At 44.0% G+C, this 20,765-nt stretch overlaps 1 protein-coding gene across 4 annotated transcripts in view; it reads left to right on the top strand.

The window, feature by feature from the left end:
* EPG5 (ectopic P-granules 5 autophagy tethering factor) overlaps positions 1-20,765 on the top strand; it is a 120,712-nt gene that overhangs the window by 63,961 nt on the left and 35,986 nt on the right. For 3 of the 4 annotated variants that reach the window (XM_060173812.1, XM_016185117.2, XM_060173814.1), the window contains exons 27-31: positions 820-982; positions 12,036-12,178; positions 13,343-13,499; positions 17,169-17,363; positions 18,990-19,203. In XM_060173812.1, coding sequence (XP_060029795.1) covers positions 820-982; positions 12,036-12,178; positions 13,343-13,499; positions 17,169-17,363; positions 18,990-19,203 — 872 coding nt within the window. The remainder of the gene's footprint in view (positions 1-819; positions 983-12,035; positions 12,179-13,342; positions 13,500-17,168; positions 17,364-18,989; positions 19,204-20,765) is intronic. The other variant, XM_060173813.1, reaches the window with a different exon arrangement.

Genomic DNA, 20,765 nt, shown 5'->3' with positions numbered 1-20,765 from the left:
CAAGCCTGAAGATGACCAAAGACAAGGTGGAAGAAATGCATGAGATTAGCCTGGCCTGCTGGCATCTAGCTTGGCCTTGCCCCATAATGACTCTGTGACTCCTATTGACAGGCGTGTAGGCTGTGGGGTTCCAAATCAGGCCATAAGCAGGGATGTCTTGCTCTCAAAGTCATCGGTGCCTGCCCTCAAGTCAAGCATCCCCTTAGGATGGAATATCCATATGCTCTTCTTTTTGTATTCAAAAAGCATGTTGGTCCAACTCATTTGAAATGTTTTATTTCTGGTTCGAAAGTCATCCCGATCTTTCCTAAACTCTCTGGCAGGCCTGGGTGCCAGAGTAGGTCTTGGCACTTGCCCTTTGGTCTTCTGTCACTGTGCAGTATTGTGTCTTGCTCGGCTCCAGTGCTGGCTAGAGGTAACTGGAAGCCTTGGGCATGTTTCATGCACCTTTCCCAAGACCATTTTTTAATGAAGAACTGAGGGATGAGCCCAAGACTTTTCACATGCACAAAATCACTGAATCATCCTGTCCTGCCCCATTTTTGTTTCATATTTTTGAAAGGGTGAATGGGTGAATGAAACAGAGAGACATCAAAGCACGAGCTCAGCATCCACGCAGTTACTTTGGTGCTAGTCATAGTGCTTCCATGTGGTGCTGATGTTCAGACCAGTTACATTTATGCGAAGGCACACTTGCCCTTTACCCCTTTTAAGGGGCATCGTGTCCCCCTTAAAAAAGGGGTATGTGTGGGCAGGGGATGACAGAAAACTTCCCCTAACCTGCCTGAGACACTTCTCCTTGCTGGTGGTGTTTCCCAGAAGTGCAGCTCTCCGGGAGTCGCAGCAGGTGGCCCTGGACAGTGAGCTGTTGGACACAATGCCCAGGCTGTACGTTAACCGGGAAGAGCAGGTCACGCTGCATCTGGAGTGTAGAGGCAGCAGTGGGAAGAAGTGCCAGGGAGCAGCTGTTGTCACAGTCCAGGTAAGATCATCTCATTGCTTCATGATTTAAGGGCGTCAGTTAGTTCCTAACACTGGTACACCATTGAGGAAGACTGAAAGAAATCTGTAGACATCTGTTTCCATAAATGTGTAATATTTGGGGGAAGTGAAGATGCACAGTGGGTTAAGCACATAACTAACTCAGAAATTCAAAGAAAAACTGAAGAAGCACTGGAGAAGGTTCTTAGTGAAAAGGCTGCAGACTAATCCTTAAAAGATTCTAATATGGAGAGCAGTCTGGAGAATTCTCACAAGGCTAGAAGTGGACCTATCCTATGATCCTGCAATTCTTCTCCTGGGGATATATCCTAAGGAACTAAAGATACCCAATCCAAAGAAATCTTTGTACACCTGTTTTCACAGCACAATTTGTAATAGCCAAAACCTGGAAGCAACCCAGGTGTCCAACAACAGATGAGTGGCTGAGTAAGCTGTGGTCTATATGCACGATGGAATACTCCTCAGCTATTAAAAATGGTGAATTCACTTTCTTCACCTTATCTTGGATGGAGCTTGAAGGAATCATGTGAAGTGAGATCAGCCAGAAAGAGAAGGATGAATATAGTATGATCTCATAGACAGAAGTTGAAAACAAGATCAAAAGTGAAAACGCAAGCAGAACTTGGACTGGGTTTGGTGTATAACACCAAAGTAAAGGACGGTGTGTGTGTGGGTGGTGGTGGTGGGGAGTTCAGGTCCTGGTGCATGATGCTGGAGGAGGACCTAGGTGAGGGCTAGAGTTTTACAGAAAACAGAAATACCAACCACTGTATTTACTGTTGACTGTAAACCATTAATCAAAAGATTCTGATGCTAATAGTTAGGATTTAGTTGGGAGGAGTTTAGGGAAGGGGTCACCATGACTTCATTTCAGCGTGAGTGACTAGTCTGTCATTTTCCGGGAGGGGTTGGTTGGAGTTCACATGGGAAAGACCAGTCGGTGCCCGGCTCTTTGCTTTGGACACTGAGAAGCCTGGAATGCTGTCTGGGAAGGTGTCAGGTGGGTAGCGCTTAACCTGTACGCTGTGCCACAGTGCGGCTTCATGTCCCTTAATCTCACTCAGCCTAGAGTCATCTTCCAGAGCTGGAAAAATAGGCATGTCAGGCAGGGTGGGAAGGCAGAATAGATGCTTGCTTCTAGTCATAGTAGCCGATTTATGTGGGGACTCTCTCAGCGTTGAGTAGACGTAGTTTGTCCACACGACCCCTGTGAGGTGGCATTCTTGTCTTTCTTTTCCCCGTAAGGAGTGAGTGGGACAGACACAGCCCTTCAGTTACATGCCCACGGTGCCACAGCACCGGGAAGATGCAGGCAGCTGCCTGCAGAGACCAAGCTGCTTAGTCACCACACCTGGCTCTTTCCAGGTGACTAAGTCCTGCAGCTGGGACCGAAATGCCTGCAGATAGGTGCCAGCTACTGAAGGTGTTTGCACGCAGGTGGCTCCTGTTTGAGAACATAGAAGGGGGGGTCACCTTTTAGACCTTTTCAGTTTTTTTTTGGGGGGGGCTCATCTGTATTTTCACAGTTTGGATCTTCATCTTCAAGCTATTCGCCACTGTCCTTGGAGACTGTTTTCTCTAAAATGTATTTTCTGAGATAGCGCTTTATACCTCCTCTGTTTATCATTTATTTCTGGTCAAACACTAGATTTGTGGCTTCCACAGTTGAGAGGTTTGACCTGGAATAGGATACTCTGAGTGCTGAGAGAATTTGCCTGACATGTGTTTCCTAACGGGCATTTTATAAAGTTAATTTTCTCCAGGTGAATTTTTTCCTGGTTTCTCATGCAATAACAAGACTAAGGTGGAGGAACTTAAAGGAAGAGTCTGTGGTAACGAGTCAGAAAGTTGGAGGGAAAGTTTGCTGATTGAGACTAGGGCTTCAGCTGGTGGAAAAAACTGACATATGTTCTAACAAAAAGGATGTCTTATATGTGTTGCAAATAGGGCATTTTTCTATATTAAAAATTATATTGTATCTTTGCCAGATTGTTCATCTGTATAGGGAAGGGAGTTCTCCTAAAATGCATTGTTAAGTGATTAATGAAATAGGCACAAAGATATTTTCCCAACTCTGGCTAATAGCTTGCTCTGTGAAAAGTTGTAAATATTTCCTGCCCCAGCCAAAGAACAGGTCTTTTCTCTCGACTTCCTATTAACTCTCAGAACTTCATGGTGGAAAATACCAGCAGGTATTTAAGACACTTCGGGGCAGAGGGGGGGGAATCCCAGATGATTTTGCCCTGGATAAAAAAGCTGGTATCATGGATATTTGGAGGATAACTTTTTTTTTCTCTCAATTTTTCTTTCTTTTTTTTTTTTTTTTTTTTTTCCTATAGGACTATCACTGGGGTTCAGTGCCTGTAGTATGAATTCATTGCTCCTGGTGACCATTTTTCCTTTTTTTTTTTTTTTTTTTGTTGTGTTGGATAGGACAGAGAGAAATTGAGAGAAGAAGGGAATACAGAGAGGGTGGAGAGACAGATACCTGCAGATATACTCCACCACTTGTGAAGTGACCCCCCTGCAGGTGGGGAGCCAGGGGTTTGAACTAGGATCCTTGTGCGGGTTCTTAGGCTTCACATTATGTGTGCTTAACTGGGTGTGTTACCGCCTAGCCCCAGAGAATACCTTTTGATGCTAAATTTAACATGTCACTAAATAAATGTCTGGCTTTTAAGGTGTAGTTTGACTTCTATCTGCTCCAAAGAACTCAACACAGTGATTTTTTTTTTTTTTGGTTCCTCAGACTGTTTATTTTCAAGACAGGTTCTAAATTTCTGATAGGCTCTAATAGCCCTACCAAAATCGTTATAATCTACTGCTGGACTTGCTTCACGGGCGGGAGATAGAGACGACCAGGGACTCATGGCTGAGCTGAGAACGCAGTTCAGTCTTTATTCACGAGTGGGGATGTAGTTCAAAAAACTAATCTCTTATCACAATTCTGTCCTGCATCTCTCTTTTCAGGCGGAAGAGTCAGGAACCAAGGAAATACGTATGATAGGGGGTGGGGAGAAGGAAAAAGCGGGAACCAGTGAGGACTAAACCAAATGTCCCGGAGGCAGGGGTGTGAGGACCAAACCAATATCCTGGAGGCAGGGGGGTGCCCAGCCAACAGTGGACATGCAAACAGAACACTTCCTCAAGCAACACAAGCGAACCCAATGTGATGATAAAAACAGGTCTCACAAGCAGAATCCAGAAGCATACCAACAATCTACTAGATATATAATGTTACTTAAACTCGATAATTCGTATTTTTAAAAGCAAATTCTAATCACCCCAATTAAAATAGTTTTAAAAAAAAAAAAAGGAGGAGGGAGGGTTCAGGTCCTGGATCTTGATGGCAGAGGAGGACCTAGTGGGGGTTGAATTATTATGTGGAAAACTGGGAAATGTTACGGAGGTACAGGCTATTGTTTTTTACTGTCAACTGTAAACCATTAATCCCCCAATAAAGAGGAAAAAAAAAAAGAAGAAGAAAGGAGGAAAGAGGAAGAAATTACCAGCAGGTAAACCCTCCTGAATGTTTTCTACTTCAGGCTGATTTAACTCTAAACTGATACTGACTTGTTACTTTTTGTGAATAAGGGATAATTATCTTGGTTTGTCTGAACTGTTGAATTAAATTTTTTTTATAGGCTTTTGCTTTGTTAATTCTGAAGTGAAAAGTTACATTTTTTCTAAAGTAACTTCTAAGACTCTGTGATGGGAAGGACAAAGATAATTTACTATGAGGAGGATTAAAATCAGTATGACTTAGATTGTGCTTTTATAGACCACACCAAAATTACTCATCACTTTGGTTATTTTAAAGATAGAGACACAAGGGAGGGAGGAGTACACCACAGCTCCTTTCAGCATAGTGAAGGCTGAGCTGTCCGAGTTTATGTGCATGGCAGAGGCACTCACTATCCATATGAGCCAGTGTGTCTTCACTCAATAAAGATTGAAGTGGGGGGGGATAGCCTAGTGGTTATGGACAAAGACTGATGCCTGAGTCTCTGAGGTTCCTCACTTCCAAATGGTTGTGAATCAGTGCAACAGTGCTTTGGTTGAAAAGAAGAAAAATTGACAGATTCTAAGATTGCCTGCAGGAGGGGGAGGGGTAGGAGGAGGAAGCCAAGAAAGAATAAAGGGAGAACACAGTGACGTGCAGATGTTGAAAATGTAGGGTCCTCATCTCATTGGAAACACCTGTGTCTTCTTCAGCTGCCCTCAGTTCCCTGCTGGTTGGTCTTGTCTGCCTGTCCTTTGGTTTCCTTTGGGATCCAGAAGCTGGTGTAGCCCCACTGACAGTTCCTGGGGTGTTAATCTCAACAACAGTCTCCCTTTCCACCACATTTTACCAAGTTTAAAATATTAAGACAGCGAGAACCTTCTCAATCTGAGATTTAAATAGGGCATTTGGTTAGCTACAGAGAAATCCCTGACTAGGGCTGTTCGGGGCTGGTCTCGTTGGCTGACACTTTCAGGAACTGGAGACAGATTTATGTGGCTTCTCGTATATATATATGGGCTAAGAACAGGTGGAAGAAGATTGAAATTTTAACTGAAATGTGCATTTAAAAAAATCATTTTTACTGATTGACAGTGCAGTTCTAGACCTGGGGTATGGTTTCATGATGTACCAGGACCCAGAGTTCTCCCCGCCCCTCCCAGAGCCCTTTGCTTCAGTGCAGTACCCATGCTTGCTCCACGTTCCAGGTTGTGCTCTCCCTCCCTGCCCCTGTTTATTAAGCCCCACTTACAAGTGAGATGATTTGGGCTCATCTCACTGAACATGATGTCTTCAAGTTCCATCCAAAATGATAGTATCAGCATTTTTAACAGCTGAGTAGTATTCCCTTGCATACATGTACCACAGTTGTTTCATCCACTCACCTGTCATTGGAAATCTGGGCTGGTTCGAAGTTTTGTGCTGCTGTGAACATAGATAAACATAGATCTCTTCTGATGGTGTTTTGGAGGTAAGCCTGTAGGAGAGAAATTGCTGGCTCATAGGATAGGTCTATTTCTAGTGTTCTGAGAAATCTCCAGACTGTTTCCCACAAGAGTTGGACCAGTTCACACTCCTTCCAGCAGTGTAGAAGTGTCCCTTTTCCTGCCACATTCTCTCCAACATCTGTCATTTCTGTTCTTTCTGATGTCTGACATTCTCACAGTTGTAAAATGGTTTCTCATTGCTATCTTTAATGGCTATATTTCTTTGATGACCAGTGACTCGGAACACCTTCTCGTGTGTCTGTTGGCCCTCTGGGTCTCTTCCTTGGTAAAGTTTGCCTTTCTCTACTAGTCATTCAGGCTTCTGGTTTCTGGTCACATGATTGTACTAAGCTGTCTGCTATACCAAGTGGGAGACTTTGAGCCCTCTGAGAGGACTGGGTCTTCTTGGGTTGGCTGGGATTTGCCAACTCTTGAAGCCTTTCTTGTCCCCTCTGCTCAGCTTGAGATGTCCCTTGTACTCACGACAGTGCTGCTGTGGTCACATTTACTTTCTTACTAGACTGTGAACTCCTGGAGAATAGAGTTCCCATTCATGCCCATTTGTCTCTTTGTACTTGGCAGCATGACTTTCTGGTACATAAACTGGCCCTCTGATGGCCCTTGAGTGAGTCAGCGAAAGATACCAGCACACCATGTGCTAGGCTGTGTCACAGCTTGTTTCAGACTGTGACTAGTTCCATTGCTGTCAGCAGACACTGACGCAGTTAGGACCTTACCATGTGGATGTCACCAGCACCTTACAGTCAGGGTCACAGATGTGTTTGAAGGACTAGGCAAGCAGCACTAGATTTATGCTCTTTGTAGCTAAACGCTCTGCTTTTAATGACCTTTAGGAACTCAGGAATTATTTTTGACTATGGAAGTTTGAACTTCTGTCTGTTTGTGCTTTTGCCTTTGGTCAATTTAAACATCTTAATGTTTTCTGTGCAGAATCTTAAACAGAGCATGCTGCTCCATGTACCCTTCGCCTCAGTACAAATTGTCATCCAGGAAAGTGGCACCCCATGTCTCTGGCGTCCCGTTTTCTCCTCTCCTTTCACTCACTCATTAGACTGAGAGTTTCTTCTCATATGACTTTGTCCCCTGGCTTTGTGTCTTTATATACCATGTAGGAATGAGACCATCTAATTTTTGTTTCTTACCTTCTGAATTATTTTGTTAGCACAACCCTTCTAGTTCAACTGTGTTGTTGCAAAAATCAAGGTTCTAACTACGCAGCCAGAGAGTATTCTGTTGTGTGCACATACTGTATCTTCTTCAAATACCTGTCTACCATTGGCCTGGACACTCTTACATTCCAGGTCATGTGCTGCTTCAGACTTTTCAGAATAGAGACGAGGAGATGAGACTGGAGCCGTCTGGAAACTTGGTAGATTCACAGAGCTAAGTGTAGAAGTTCAGCCAGTATCTGTCTCAACCCCAGACCCTTGCTTCCCTACTCAGTATTGGAACATGACCAGGCCAGTTGTTTTAGCTTTTCCAACTCTGATTTCTGAAAACTAGGATGTCAGTAGTCAATGTTTGATTTAAGTTTATATGTGTATGGACCATTTTCCCTGCCCAGCTCTGGCTAATGGTACTGCAGGAGATGGAACCGTGGACTCTGGAGCTTCAGGCAGGAGATTCTCTTTGCAGACCCCCCCCACCCATTTCTAAAATCTTACTACACTTTTCATTTGAAATGACATTGCTTCACCAGACTGTATTCTGTGGGGCACACTCGTGCAGCCTCATAGCTCTTCATCATGTGTCTCCACATCACCCTACTGCTGGAGTGTCAGTATCACTCCATCAGAGTTCACTGGGCCCCGCCAAGCCCCCTTCGAGCCCCTAATTGATTCCTTTTTGATGTTCTCAATTCTGTTATTAGAGTGACAGTTTCTTCTCATCTGACTTTGTCTCCTGGCTTTGTGACTTTCTCAACTATGAATGAAACCACCTAATAATCTGTTTCTTGCCTTCTGAATTATTTTGTTCAACACAGCCCCTCTAGTTCCATCTGTGTTGTTGCAAAAGGCAAGGTTCTAACTATGCAGCTGTAGAGTATTCTGTTGTGTGCATCTACTGGATCTTCTTTATATGTTCACCTGTCCCTTAACACTGAGATATTTTCACACCTTACTATTGTCAATTGTGTGACATAGTTTTATATTTTCTTTTTTCCCCTTTATTGGGGGATTAATGGTTTATAGTTGACAATAAATACAATGGTTTGTACATGCATAACATTTCCCAGTTTCCATGTAACAATACAACCTCCACTAGGTTCTCTGTCATCCTTTTCCAGGACTTGTACTCTCCCCCCAACCACCCCAGAGTTTTTTTACTTCGGTGCGATACACCAGCTACAGTCCAAGTTCTGCTTAGTGTTTTCTCTTCTGATCCTGCTTTTCAGCTTCTGCCTGTGAATGAGATCATCCCATATTCATCCTTCTATTTCTTACTTATTTTACTTAACATGATATTTTTAAAGCTCTATCCAAGATGGGCTGAAAATGGTGAAATCACCATTTTTAATAGCTGAGTAGTATTCCATTGCGTATATAGACCACAACTTGCTTAGCCACTCATCTGTTGTTGGATACCCGGGTTGCTTCCAGGTTTTGGCTATTACAAATTGTGCTGCTATGAACATAGGTATACACAAATCTTTTTGAATGGATGTGTTGGGTTCCTTAGGTTATATCCCTAGGAGAGGAATTGCAGGATCATGGGGTAGGTTCATTTCTAGCCTTCTGAGATTTCTCCAGACTGCTCTCCATAGGGGTTGGACCAATTGACATTTCCAGGAGGGTTCCTTTGTCCCCACAACTTCCTCAGCATTGTTAATGTATATCATTCTCACAGGAGTGAAGTGGTATCTCATTGTTGCCTTTATTTACATTTCTCTGACAATCAGTGACTAGTTTTATTATTTTCAATTGCTTTCTACTGAGGAAGTGTTCATTTTATAAGACCGTTGTTACCTCAGGGGGTACAAATTCATATCTCCCCAAAGGCTTGCAATTTGAAACTTTTTTTTTTTTAAATGACTCATTTATAAACATTTAACGGTATCAGAGCAATAACCATCACCAAGTAGAAGTTTTTGGGAAAGGAAAACCCTGGGAATTTCCAGCTGTCTCCAGTTATTTGAACTATGGATAGCCTGTTTGGGGTTGCAGAAGTCAATTCTGTTTGATGGGGAGTGAGACATGGCTTTTCTGTGGCCGCCTCTCCAGATAGAGGCCTCTGGTCATTCAGAGATATTCCCAGAGGAAGTGGGGTGGCTTAAGTAGGGCCCTTTTTCTTGAATTTCAGTATTGTGAGGCATATTTTCTGGACCCAGGGTTGATTTATTATCATGTGAAAATTTTCTTCACGTCTAGAAGATGGAAAAGACCCACAGAAAGCCTCACATTATTGTCAGAACTCACCAAAGGACGTGCTTTGTCCAGCTTCTAAACGGCTTTGTCAACTTGAAGTGACTCAAGCAGAGGGCTTCCACCACGGTGCTTTGTTCTATTGTCTGTCATTTCTTGTGATTATGTCCCAGTAGCCATTCAGCCTCTTTTTACTTCCTTTCTACTAAGAAAAGAAAATTCCACCAGGACAGGTGCAGTGAACAAAGACAAGTGGGCTGGGGACTGCAGATATCGGGGTATTTTCGGTGAGGATATCTGGACAGTTGGCTTTCTCTCCGTCCTCAGCACCAGGAGTGTCAGTGGCTGGCGTGGAAATTGTAGTGTCTTTCAGTCTTCTCTCACTTGTTGGACAAATCAGATTGTGCTGTTGTCTTCCTCACCTTTCTCTTTCCGCTTCCCTTCTTTCTCACATTCTTCTTCTGACTCTTTCCTCCTCTCTATTGCATTCTCTCCCATCCAGCCAAGGACTTGGATCTCCAATCGCTCAGGCTGGTTGTTGGGAACATGTTAAGAAAACACACACACACACACACACTTTGAGCTTTGAGCTGTTCAGCACCTTCCTGTTATCTGAGATGTAATGTTTGTGTTCATTCATCATGTGGTCTAATGAAGGCCATGTCATTTGTAGTCTTTTATTTCTCCTATAGTGAAATTAAATGACTGTTGGTATTTATTTGAATAAATAAAATTTTCTTTTTTTTTTTTTTTAATGAACCAGAGCACTGCTCAGCTCTGGCTCTCTGGCTTATGGTGGGTGGTGCAGGGAATTGAACCTGGGACTTAAGAGCCTCAGGCGTGAGAGTCTCTTTGCATAACCATTATGCTATCTACCCCTGTCCAATAAATAAAATTTTATGTTTTTGTTTCTTTAATTTTTTTATTTGTGATTAATAGTGGGCTATAAGATTGTAAGATTACAGTGTATAGCTCCACACCTCACCCACTACCAATGTTCTGTGTCCCCACCCTCCCTCATTTTTATGTATTTGGAACCACACTAACAACTTTTTTCTTTTCCTTTTTAAAAATAGTTGTTTATATATATATATTTATTTTATTTTATTTTTTGATAGGACGAGAAATTGAGAGGGAAGAGGATGTAGAGGTGGGGAAAGATACTTTCAGTCCTGCTCCATCACTCGTGAAGCTTCCCCCCCTGCAGGTGGGAACCTGGTACTTGCATCTGGGTTCTTGTACATTGTAACATGTGGATTCAACCAGATGTTCCACCACTTGGTCCCTTTTTTTTTTTTCTTGAAACTAAGTGTTTTAAAGATCTCTACCACAGTATTGATGAGTTTTATGGAGCAAAATCATGATCATAAACAGCATGTGCTTGGCTGCTGTTAGCTGAACTGTCCTGGCTGCTGTTAAAGCTGTCATGTAGGACCATCAAGGCTCAGGAGCCCTTGACCTGAAATTTACGACACAACCTTGACCAGGAGTACAAAGGCTTTGACTAAATAAGTTTGAGAACTAGTTTATTTCTAAGCAAAGGCAGTCAGTGTTGCAGCTGTGGTGGCTGAAGACAGTTCGGGAACATAAAGAAAACTATGGGTCCTGCTACATAAACACCCCTGTGGCTGGGAACGACCTTTGAGGAAAACGTAGCACTTGGACACCCTTCCTTCTAGATGTTCTGGTCTCCAGCATTCTGTCACTTCTACAAGATAATTCCAGATTCTCTCTGCAGCCAGTGTTAAAGGCGTTCCCAAGACAGAGCCCTGCTTCTTGTTTTGATTGCACTTCAGTCTTTAGTCCTGACCCCACATCAGTCATCAATCTGCCCCAGCTCCTCTTTGTTGCCCCGTCCCATCCCCCGAAGCTGCAGAGTCCATGGTGTCGTTGTGTTGCAGCCTGTACTTAGGTCTGCATCCCTTCACACTGCAGAAGAGACCGTTAAAGTGCACAGAGAACACTGTCACGTAGAGAAAAATATTATCAACCCCTTCAAATAGGAAAAGCATACTCTAATAAAAAATAGCTTTTTTAAATCAAAAAACATTTTTTTTTTATAAGGTCTGTTAAGTTCTCCTTATTGGTCTTGTCTTTACTAAGAACCAAGGAAAATTTTGTCGGGCCAGCTCTTAGGAACCATGGTGGTTTGCTTGCTTTTTCCTGGACATGGAGCTGGCTCGGGTGCTTCCCATCCTTGCATTATACTGTTGTTTGCTTTACAAGTCTGTGTGTCTTCTGACTTCCTAGTGGAAAGCTTCTTAAAACTGTCTCACCTTTTTATGCTGGGCACATGGAGAATGGCAGTGGAGCATTGAGACTGGGAAGGGCGGTAAAGGAAGAGGGACTTGAAGTTCTTCACGACAGGCCTGAGAGGTAGTAGACACGGAGTTGGTTTGGGGTCAGGATGGGCGTCAGAGTCAAATCGATATTGAAACATAGCAGTGAAGGCTTGGAACCAGTGAATTAGTGGACTAAAACCCAAGACTCATGAATAGACTGCTGACAGATGTCTCCTGTTCCTCTCAGGTTTGGCCAAGAGTTTTGAGTTGCTATACTAGTTATGATACTCTCCTTGTTAGTTTCTTAGTGTGTGTACTGAAGTGTCAGGTCTGGAAGCAGAAAACATGCTTATCTGTTGACAGCATCAACTTTTGTTAGTTTGAAGGTTTGCATAAAAATGAAGCAGTGAGTCAGCAACTTCATGGCTTGCGGAAAGACGTGAAGCAGCTGCAAGCAGAAGCCACCAAGCCACCATCCCTGAGCATCGTGGAAGCTGCTGTGCACGCAGAGAACTTAATCACGTGAGTGTGGAGGGCGTTACCATTTCATGTCCTTATGACTATGGCAGTGATCACAGTGTCTCGACATCCTCCCCTGCCCCCACACGGCACGTGATTCTGGGGCTTTGCCAGTTACAGTCTTGGGGTCACATTGACCCACCACCTGTTTTCATGAATAATGTTTTATTGCACCCCATGCTGTAGTGACAGGGTTTTGTTTATTGTCCATAAACAAAATATTTACCTTTTTAAAAAAGATGTATTGAAATTGAGAGGGAAAGGGAGGTAGATGGGGGGGGGGAGACACCTGAAGACCTGCTTTGCTGCTCATAGAGCTTCCCCCCTGCAGGTGGGGAGTGGGGGCTTGAACTAGCTCCAGGGGCCTTGTAAAGTGTGCACTCAGCCAGCTATGCCACCCCCCAGAACCCTGAGTATTTACTCTCTGACCCTTTATATAAGTAAATTTAGGTGCTAGGTGCTGGTGCACTTGGTGAAACATACACACATTACCACATGCAAGGGCATGGGTTCAAGCCCCCATTTCCACCTGCTGGGGGAGGAGGTGAAGTTTCATGAGTGGTGAGGCAGAGCTGCAGGTGTCTCTGTCTCCCTTTCTCCTCTCAATTTCTGTCAAAATGAAAAATAAGTTTTCTGATCTTGTTGTGAAATACAGCACATTAAATACCAGACATGGTGGGATTTAGAACCTGAGTTTCGTATTAAAGTCATCCTTACCCAGAAACTCATCACTGCCAGCTCAGAATATTAAGCAGAATTCCTAGCAGGATGGCTCATGGGATAGGCCCCTCAAGTTTGAGTGGCACCTTGCATCTCCTGACTGCAAAGGGATGAATTGCCTTTTACTTAGGGAACGTGAGTTCACATTCTGATGCAGTGTATTAGTGTGAGTGTATGTGAGAGTGTGAGTGTGTATGAGAGTTTGTGTGTGTGTGTCCTACTTATATTCTACTTATTAATGAGGAGGAGAGAACCTGCCAGAACATTGCTGTAGCATCTGTGGTTGAACCCAGATTCAGTACCCTGTCTTCCTTGTCAGTCATCAGGCCACCTCTGAAGTAGTTCCCGGTGCTGTCTGGGGGCTGAGGCTTGAGAGAGAATTACCTGAGAATGTAGACAGTTGGGAGATCCTTGCAAGTCAACTCAGACCAGCCTCTGTCCCCACAGGGCCCTGGTGAACACCTACCGGCTGCAGCCCACACCTGCTCTCCAGAAGGTCGGTGTCAGCCTCTTCTTCACTATTGTGGACTCTGTGAGTGAGGAGACACAGCGCCACCCTCCCACAAGGCAGTTCTTCACTTCTTGCATTGAGATCTTGGGACAGGTAAGGCACCTCCTGGTGATGGCTTCTTCTTCTTCTTCTTCTTCTCCTTCTCCTTCTCCTTCTCCTTCTCCTTCTCCTTCTCCTTCTCCTTCTCCTTCTCCTTCTCCTTCTCCTTCTTCTCCTTCTCCTTCTCCTTCTCCTTCTCCTTCTCCTCCTCCTCCTCCTCCTCCTCCTCCTCCTCCTCCTTCTCCTTCTCCTTCTCCTCCTTCTCCTCCTTCTCCTTTTCCTCTTCTTCTTTTCCTTCTCTTCTTCTTCTCCTCCTCCTCCTCCTTCTTCTCCTCCTCCTTCTCCTCCTCCTTCTTTTTATTTATAGAAAGGAAACATTGACAAGACCATAGGATAAGAGTGGTACAACTCCACACAATTCCCACCATCAGAACTCCGTATCCCATCCCCTCCCCTGATAGCTTTCCTATTCTTTATCCCTTTCTGGTGTTGGCTTTTTCTAGACACAGTGGGTCCCTCTAGTGTCCCACCAACAAGAGTCCAGGCTGACTTCAAACTTAGCTTATAGGATCAAAGTCAGATTCTCACTGAATTATTGACTTCTCAGCATGTGGATTGTTGCTGCTGGTGTTACTGGAACAGAATTTCACTCCTCAAATACGAAATTAGAAATCATCTGTGGAAGGCCCTGGGGAGATGTCTATCACAGCCCACTGGTATTGATGACAGCATGGCTGAAAGTCTTTATACTTGTTAATTTTTTTATTATATTTATTTATTTTCCCTTTTGTTGCCTTTGTTTTTTTGTTATTGTAGTTATTATTGTTATTGTTATGGATGTCATTGTTGGATAGGACAGAGAGAAATGGAGAGAGGAGGGGGAGACAGAGAGGGAGAGAAAGACAGACACCTGTAGACCTGCTTCACCACCTGTGAAACGATTCCCCTGTAGGTGGGGGGCTGGGGGCTCGAACTGGTATCCTTATGCAGGTCCTTGCACTTTGTGTCACCTGCACTTAACCCGCTGCGCTACTGCCCAACTCCCACTAATTTTTTTCATTGTCTTTATTTTGTTTAATAGAGACAGCCATAAATCAAGAGGGAAGGGGGTGATAGAGAGGGAGAGAGGCAGAGAGACACCTGCAACACTGCTTCACCACTTGCAAAGCTTTCCCCCTGCAGGTGGGGACCAGGGACTTGAACCCGGGTCCTTGCACACTGTAATATGTGTGCTCAACCAGGTGTGCCACCACCTGGCCCCATCTTTATACTTTCTGACTCATCACTGTACTTCATCCTCAGAGTGACTCTGAGTGGTTGATGCCATTCCTACCAAGAGTGGCAGTGGGGACACAGCTGTAATGTAGGGAGATCCCTTGAAGCCAGAGCTGAGAGTAGATCCCTGTCTCCCGACAGCCTCACCTGCCCACTGCTGGTGATCACCATTGACTTGGGGTACTCTTCAGTATCTGGAGCTTAGTGAGGGCCAGATGCCTTCTATCTGTGCAGGTTTGTCAAGTGTGTCAAAGGAAAGGAAAGCAACCTGGTGGGAGTGTCAGACACTAGTTAACTGTGTACTCTGACCCAGGCTCAGTCTTGTGAGTGCGGATGTGCTGATGCGGAGGAAGCGTAACAGATTCCTCAGCCGGGAGAAGCTCAAACTGCATCACGCATGGAGGCCTGGGTTTGAGCCCCTGGCTGCCGTATGGGAGTGCCATGCGAAGGAGAATCTCTACCAGCAGTGGAATCTCCCTGTCTCTCAGTCTCTCTTGAAAAAAGAAAAAAAAATATCTTCCAGGAAAAGTAGATTCACACAGGCCTGAAGCCCTAATAGATCCTTAGTAGAAAAACAACCAACCAAACAAAAATTTTTAAATAGTTTTCCCCTGACTATATTGCTGATCTGTGCTTAATTGTAAGCAGTGCAGGTGGTAAAAAACAATCAGAGAAGAAAAGTTTCTCATAGCTGCTGGAGATAGTGGCTTCCGACTGGCATTGCACTAATCTCTCTGGTTGTTCACTGGCGTCTGTAAGTATAAAGTGACAGACCGCTCGACAATGAGACACACACTCACAGAAACCAGCCTGTATCCTCTGGTAACCTGCTTTTTCTGACTTACACACAATTTGTAAACAATCACCCATGGTGTATGCCGGTGCCTGTTCAGGGCACCAGTTGCCGGTCTAGCTTCGTGGGTGGGAGACAGCCGACCAGGACTCATGGCTGAGCTGGGAAGCAGTATCTCATTTATTAATCATATACATTGCCTTTTATGCATCTCTTCACCGGAAGTGGTAAGGGAAAGGAAATGACTAGGTGAGGGGGCGGAGCAGAAAAAAGCACAAACAGAACATAGAAAGCTTCCATCTAACCAGTGGGGATGAAACCAATACCCTGCAGGCAGGGCGGGACCCAGGTAAAACAGTGATTATGTAAATAGACCACATCGTAGGTAATACAAGCGAACCTAAAGTGATGATCAAAACAGAAGGTCTTATAATTTAGAAGCAGACCAACAGGTGTAGAGCAGTTTGAGGTACAGCTGTGTGGCAATGCAGTGAGCTAGTGCTCAGTGGACGACTCTTCAGGTGGTTTGTTTTACTGTCATGTAAAACTCAGGTTCATCCTCTTAACTTGTCTGTGTGGACACATTGTACTTGTTCTTTCAAATTTCAAGAGCTGCCTGTATCTCTTTTTAATATATAATTTTTATTTATATTGGATAGAGACAGAAATTGAGAGGGGAGGAGGAGATAGGGAGAGAGACAGAGAGCCACCTGCAGACCTGCTTCACTTGTGAAGCTTTCTCCCTGCAGGTAGGGAACAGTGGCTTGAACCTGGGTCCTCTAGCATTGTCATCTGTGTGCTCAACCAGGTGTGATGCTCCCTGACCCCCCTGTCTGTCTCTTGTTTCTCTCTGCCTCTCTTTTTTCCTCTGCATTTTTCTCTCTGTCATTAAAATAAATAAAATATTTTGGGTCCAAGTGGTGGCATACGTGGTAGGGTGAAAACATCAGTATATCTCTTTTCCTTCCCCAGGTCACTTCACTGGGGTTGAATAGTTTACAGCAGAGTTGTTAGCACATGGATACAACTTCTCATCTCCCCATGATATGTGTCTGCAGATAATCTCCGAGGCGATGATATTTTATCATTACTGACATCTGTATTCCCATAAGAGCGTGTTATGTTGTATGACTTTCATGTTTTTATTGACTGTTTTATTTTTAATGAATATTTATTTATTTATGGGAGGAGAAAGAACACCAGAGCATCATTCTGACACCTGCTATCCCAGGGGTTGAACTCAGGACCTCATACTTGAGAAACCAGTATGTTACCCACTACACCAAAAGTTAGTTTTTCAAATGTATTGAAAGCACATCTCTGTAACCTACTAGTTCTGTTCTCTTGACATAATATGAATCACTTTGAAGATTTAGCAGTTCCAGTAGGTAAATTACAAATTTCTCAATTCTGATTATCTCAGTGTTTTTATCTTTCAAAAGTTTTCTACTATAGTTAACTCAGACTTTCTGCACATCACTTATCCAGTTCAAAGTGATGGGTCTCCCAGGGTGGATGTGCCAGGTTGACTGTACTGCTCTCTGTTAACTTCCATTATTTCATCTTTTCACTCAGACAGAATGTATGTGCACCACATGCTGTCCTTAGAGCTTCCTTAGAGCTCAGTAACATTTTGTCCTCTATTTTCTCTCAAGGTGTTCATCAGTGGCACTAAATCTGAATGTGAGAAGGTGCTTCAGACCATCCTGCAGAACAGAAGACTCTGCTCCCTGCTGTCTCCCTTCTTCACGCCCAACGCTGCACCTGCAGAGTTTATCCAGCTGTATGAGCAGGTGGTCAGGTTTCTCAGTGAGGACACCAGCGACATGGTTTTCATGCTGTTAACCAAGGTGAGACGTGGTTAGGCCCTGCAGTTATCACCGACACCTTAACAAAGGTGAGATGCGCCTAGGCCCTGCGGTCATCACTGACACCTAGAATTATGGTTCCCACTCCATCAAAATAAAGGCCACCTGGAGGCTTGCTTCTAGATAGACAGACTGACAGGCCCTTTTCACACTTTGCATGACTTTTAATCTGACCCCCACACCTCCCTCTATGGGGCCATCCTTTCCTTGTGTGAAGCCATTTGACCTCATGTAGTACAGGAAGGGCCCAGGTCCCAAGTCCTCTTGAAGAAGTTAGTGTGGTTTTGAAATGACTGTAATGGTGACTTAGTACATCTTTGTTTTGAGTGTATCCTGAATTATTTGATAAGTGAGTGTAGTCTGTCAAACGACTCTCATATTTAGGATAAGCCGTATCGAACCACACTGCTTTTGATTTCAGTCTAAGTTGAACATTAACTTGGCCAAAGCAGGGGATTGACTTCACCAGGGGAGAGTGTTGAACTTTAAGTTCATTTGCTTTCAAGTGTATTTTACTGGCAACTGTGAAACATCAGACCTGGGCATCTCATAGGGCCGTAGCTGTTGATGCTCTGACTGGACCAGCCCTTAGGGTTCTCGGAATAGCATCAAAGTGTCCTTCAACAGTAGCTGCCAAAAAGCTGGCAAACAGAGGAGGCATAGTCTTCGCAGGGTTTGGACATGAGGAAGCTGGAGATTAGAAGCATAGTCTTTGTAGCACACCTTTTATGGAGCATACCTGGTCATACCTGGGCCACATGGAGGGGAGATGTGGAGGAGGGAGAGCAGACACTGGGGCTCGGGGGCTCTGAGTTTATTGGCTGAAGGTGTGGAGTCTGGGTTTTGCAGGCTTACCCTTTATTGGCAAATTAAGATCATACAATGAGGATTTGAGGTGTGGACAGTCAGAAGAAGGAAAAAGACTTCGTCCTAACTGATCAGTTATCTAAATTACCAGGGGGCATTGAAACAAAAGGAACCTCTGTGTGATAGGAAAGGAGGGATGTGCTGGGACGAGGATGACAGTAAAGGGTGCTGCGGTGTCTGTCTGTTAGCCTACCTTCAAGTATGAGGTCGTCAGAAAAATCATGAGGCACTTTTGCAAAGAAAAATACAGTATTTCCAGCAAACCAGTAGCTGCTCCTTTGATGTGAGAACATGGCATCAAATGTGAATCATATACTTTCCATACACACACACACGCACACACACACGGAACTGGTAGTATGATACTTGATTATTTGCAATTTTGGAAGGTGATACGAACACTGGATTTTCATGGCCCAAGAGAGGTGACAGTGCCCCAGCAGAAATGCGGCCCCTCAGTGAAGACAGTGCTATAAAGTGGCTGCATATTTGGGACCTTTCAGCCAGTGAAAAACTACAAAACTATGAACCCTGTCTTGCCAGGAGAGTTTTCTAGCCAGATTTTAAACACACACACACACACACACACACAAACTGCCTGTGCTTATTGTACTTGTATGTCAATCTGAGTTTCACTCTGTAAAAACCAAGTGCTGGGTAACAAAGATTACTTTGAAATGAAATTTGTCACAGCCTTCCATACTCCATTATAAATAAACTGTTCTTGTCTCTTCTTTTTAGTTCCATCTTAAGCAGTGGTTAAACGCCACTAAACCTCCTCTGTCTGATCGTACCAGGCTTCTGGAGTCCATCCACTTGGCGCTTACCGCCTGGGGTCTTGAACCAGATGAAGATATTTTGATGCCATTTAACCTTTTCTGTAAGCACTGGACTTACCTTCTCCTCCACCAGTTCCCTGACCAGTACAGTGACATTCTCAGGCTACTGATGCAGAGTAAGTGCCTTTGAGTTAGGACTGACTAGATCACAGTGAATGTTTAACCTGGCAGGTCCTATTCTGCAGATGTCACTCAGAAAGGTGAGAAGACTGCCAGTCTCAGGAACTGAGAATCACTGATTTTCACTCTCAGGGCTCGATGAGGAAGCCCCAACCATCTGTGAAGTGGTCAGCTACCATCCTGGGTAGTAACCCTTGCTGGGTGGCAGTGTTCTTACAGTGGTGCCCACACCGTGCACACATTCACCTTAAGCTGAGTCTGCACTGTCCCGAACTGGGGTAATTGAGGTGGGGTCGGTGTTGCTTGTTTGATCTTCACACTGCAGACTTGCTGGGAGAGGGGAGTTCCTGCTTTGTAAAGGTTTAATATGTCAAGTGGTTTCTCTGCAGCTCCAGCTAGTACTTACATTTTGGGGGTTTCCTTCCCTTTGGCCCTTTTCTTACAGATATGTTTTGTTCCTGTATACTGATAGGCTATGCTTATCCTTAGCCAAGGGAAGAGTAAAGTTAAACCTCCCAGATTCCTATCATTTCTGTCCAATTCGTGCACTTCTCCATTGTGGAATTGGAGATTAGAGGAGGATTAAAGGCTGTGGATCTTTTTTTTTTTTTTTTTTAATTTTACAAGGTAGGAATTTTATCAAAATTTGATAAATGAGATTATAGTTACTTTTATCATTCAGACTTCAAACTGGCTATTGATGTAATGGAAAACCGAATTCCTCTTTATACTAGACTTTTGTGTTGTGTAACATAATTTGTTTAATGAACAGATTAATGATCCTATGATTGAACTTCCTGGAGAATCCCAAAATGCATGGTCTCATTTTCAAGGTACCTCAGACATTCATTGTTGCTTACAGAGACCAGTGCAGGGTAACTGGATGGTGGTGGTAGGGAAGTATATTTATACAAATTTGGTGGATTATTTTTTCCTAATCTTTCAAAATGTGGTCCATTGTATACTGTGACTTTTTCTTCTGAATCTTTTTAAAACATTGTATTAATTTATTTTTTGTGAAAGATATCTAAAGAAACATCCAGAGAGAAAGAAGCCAGAGCCCTGCTCAGCTCTGGCTGATGGTGGTGCTGGGGATTGAACCTGAGACCTCAGAGCCTCAGGCAGGATAGTCTTTTTGCAGAACCCTTCTGCTGTCTCCCCTAGCTCCCTCAGAGACCTTTTAAAGAGATTATAAACTGTCAATTTGGGCGTCTGTCTGTGCACCCTTGTTTGGAAATTTTACTTCACAGGAAAAGGCTTAACAAAAAGCACTGTTTCTTTTAGGTCCAACTGTAGGACTTGAGCCTCCTGTCCCCTTCCATCTGTGGGCACCATATTGGTGTTCCCAGGACTTCTCCTTTGCTGTCTGCCTCATTACTGTCTTAACTTTCCTAGGGGGATATGTGTGTGTGTGTGTGTGTGTGTGTGTGTGTGTGTGTGTGTGTGTGTGTGTGTGTGTGTGTTGGGGGTGGGGTGTGGTGCTGCTGGTTCTGGCTTCATTGCTGTGCTGCAGAGCACAGGGGCTGCTGCATGGACATGGCCCTCGCTGTCCACCATA

This window comes from Erinaceus europaeus, chromosome 15 (assembly GCF_950295315.1).
Source record: "Erinaceus europaeus chromosome 15, mEriEur2.1, whole genome shotgun sequence".
NCBI classification, from domain to species: Eukaryota; Metazoa; Chordata; class Mammalia; order Eulipotyphla; family Erinaceidae; genus Erinaceus; species Erinaceus europaeus.
This window is presented reverse-complemented; position numbering and strand designations above follow the sequence as displayed.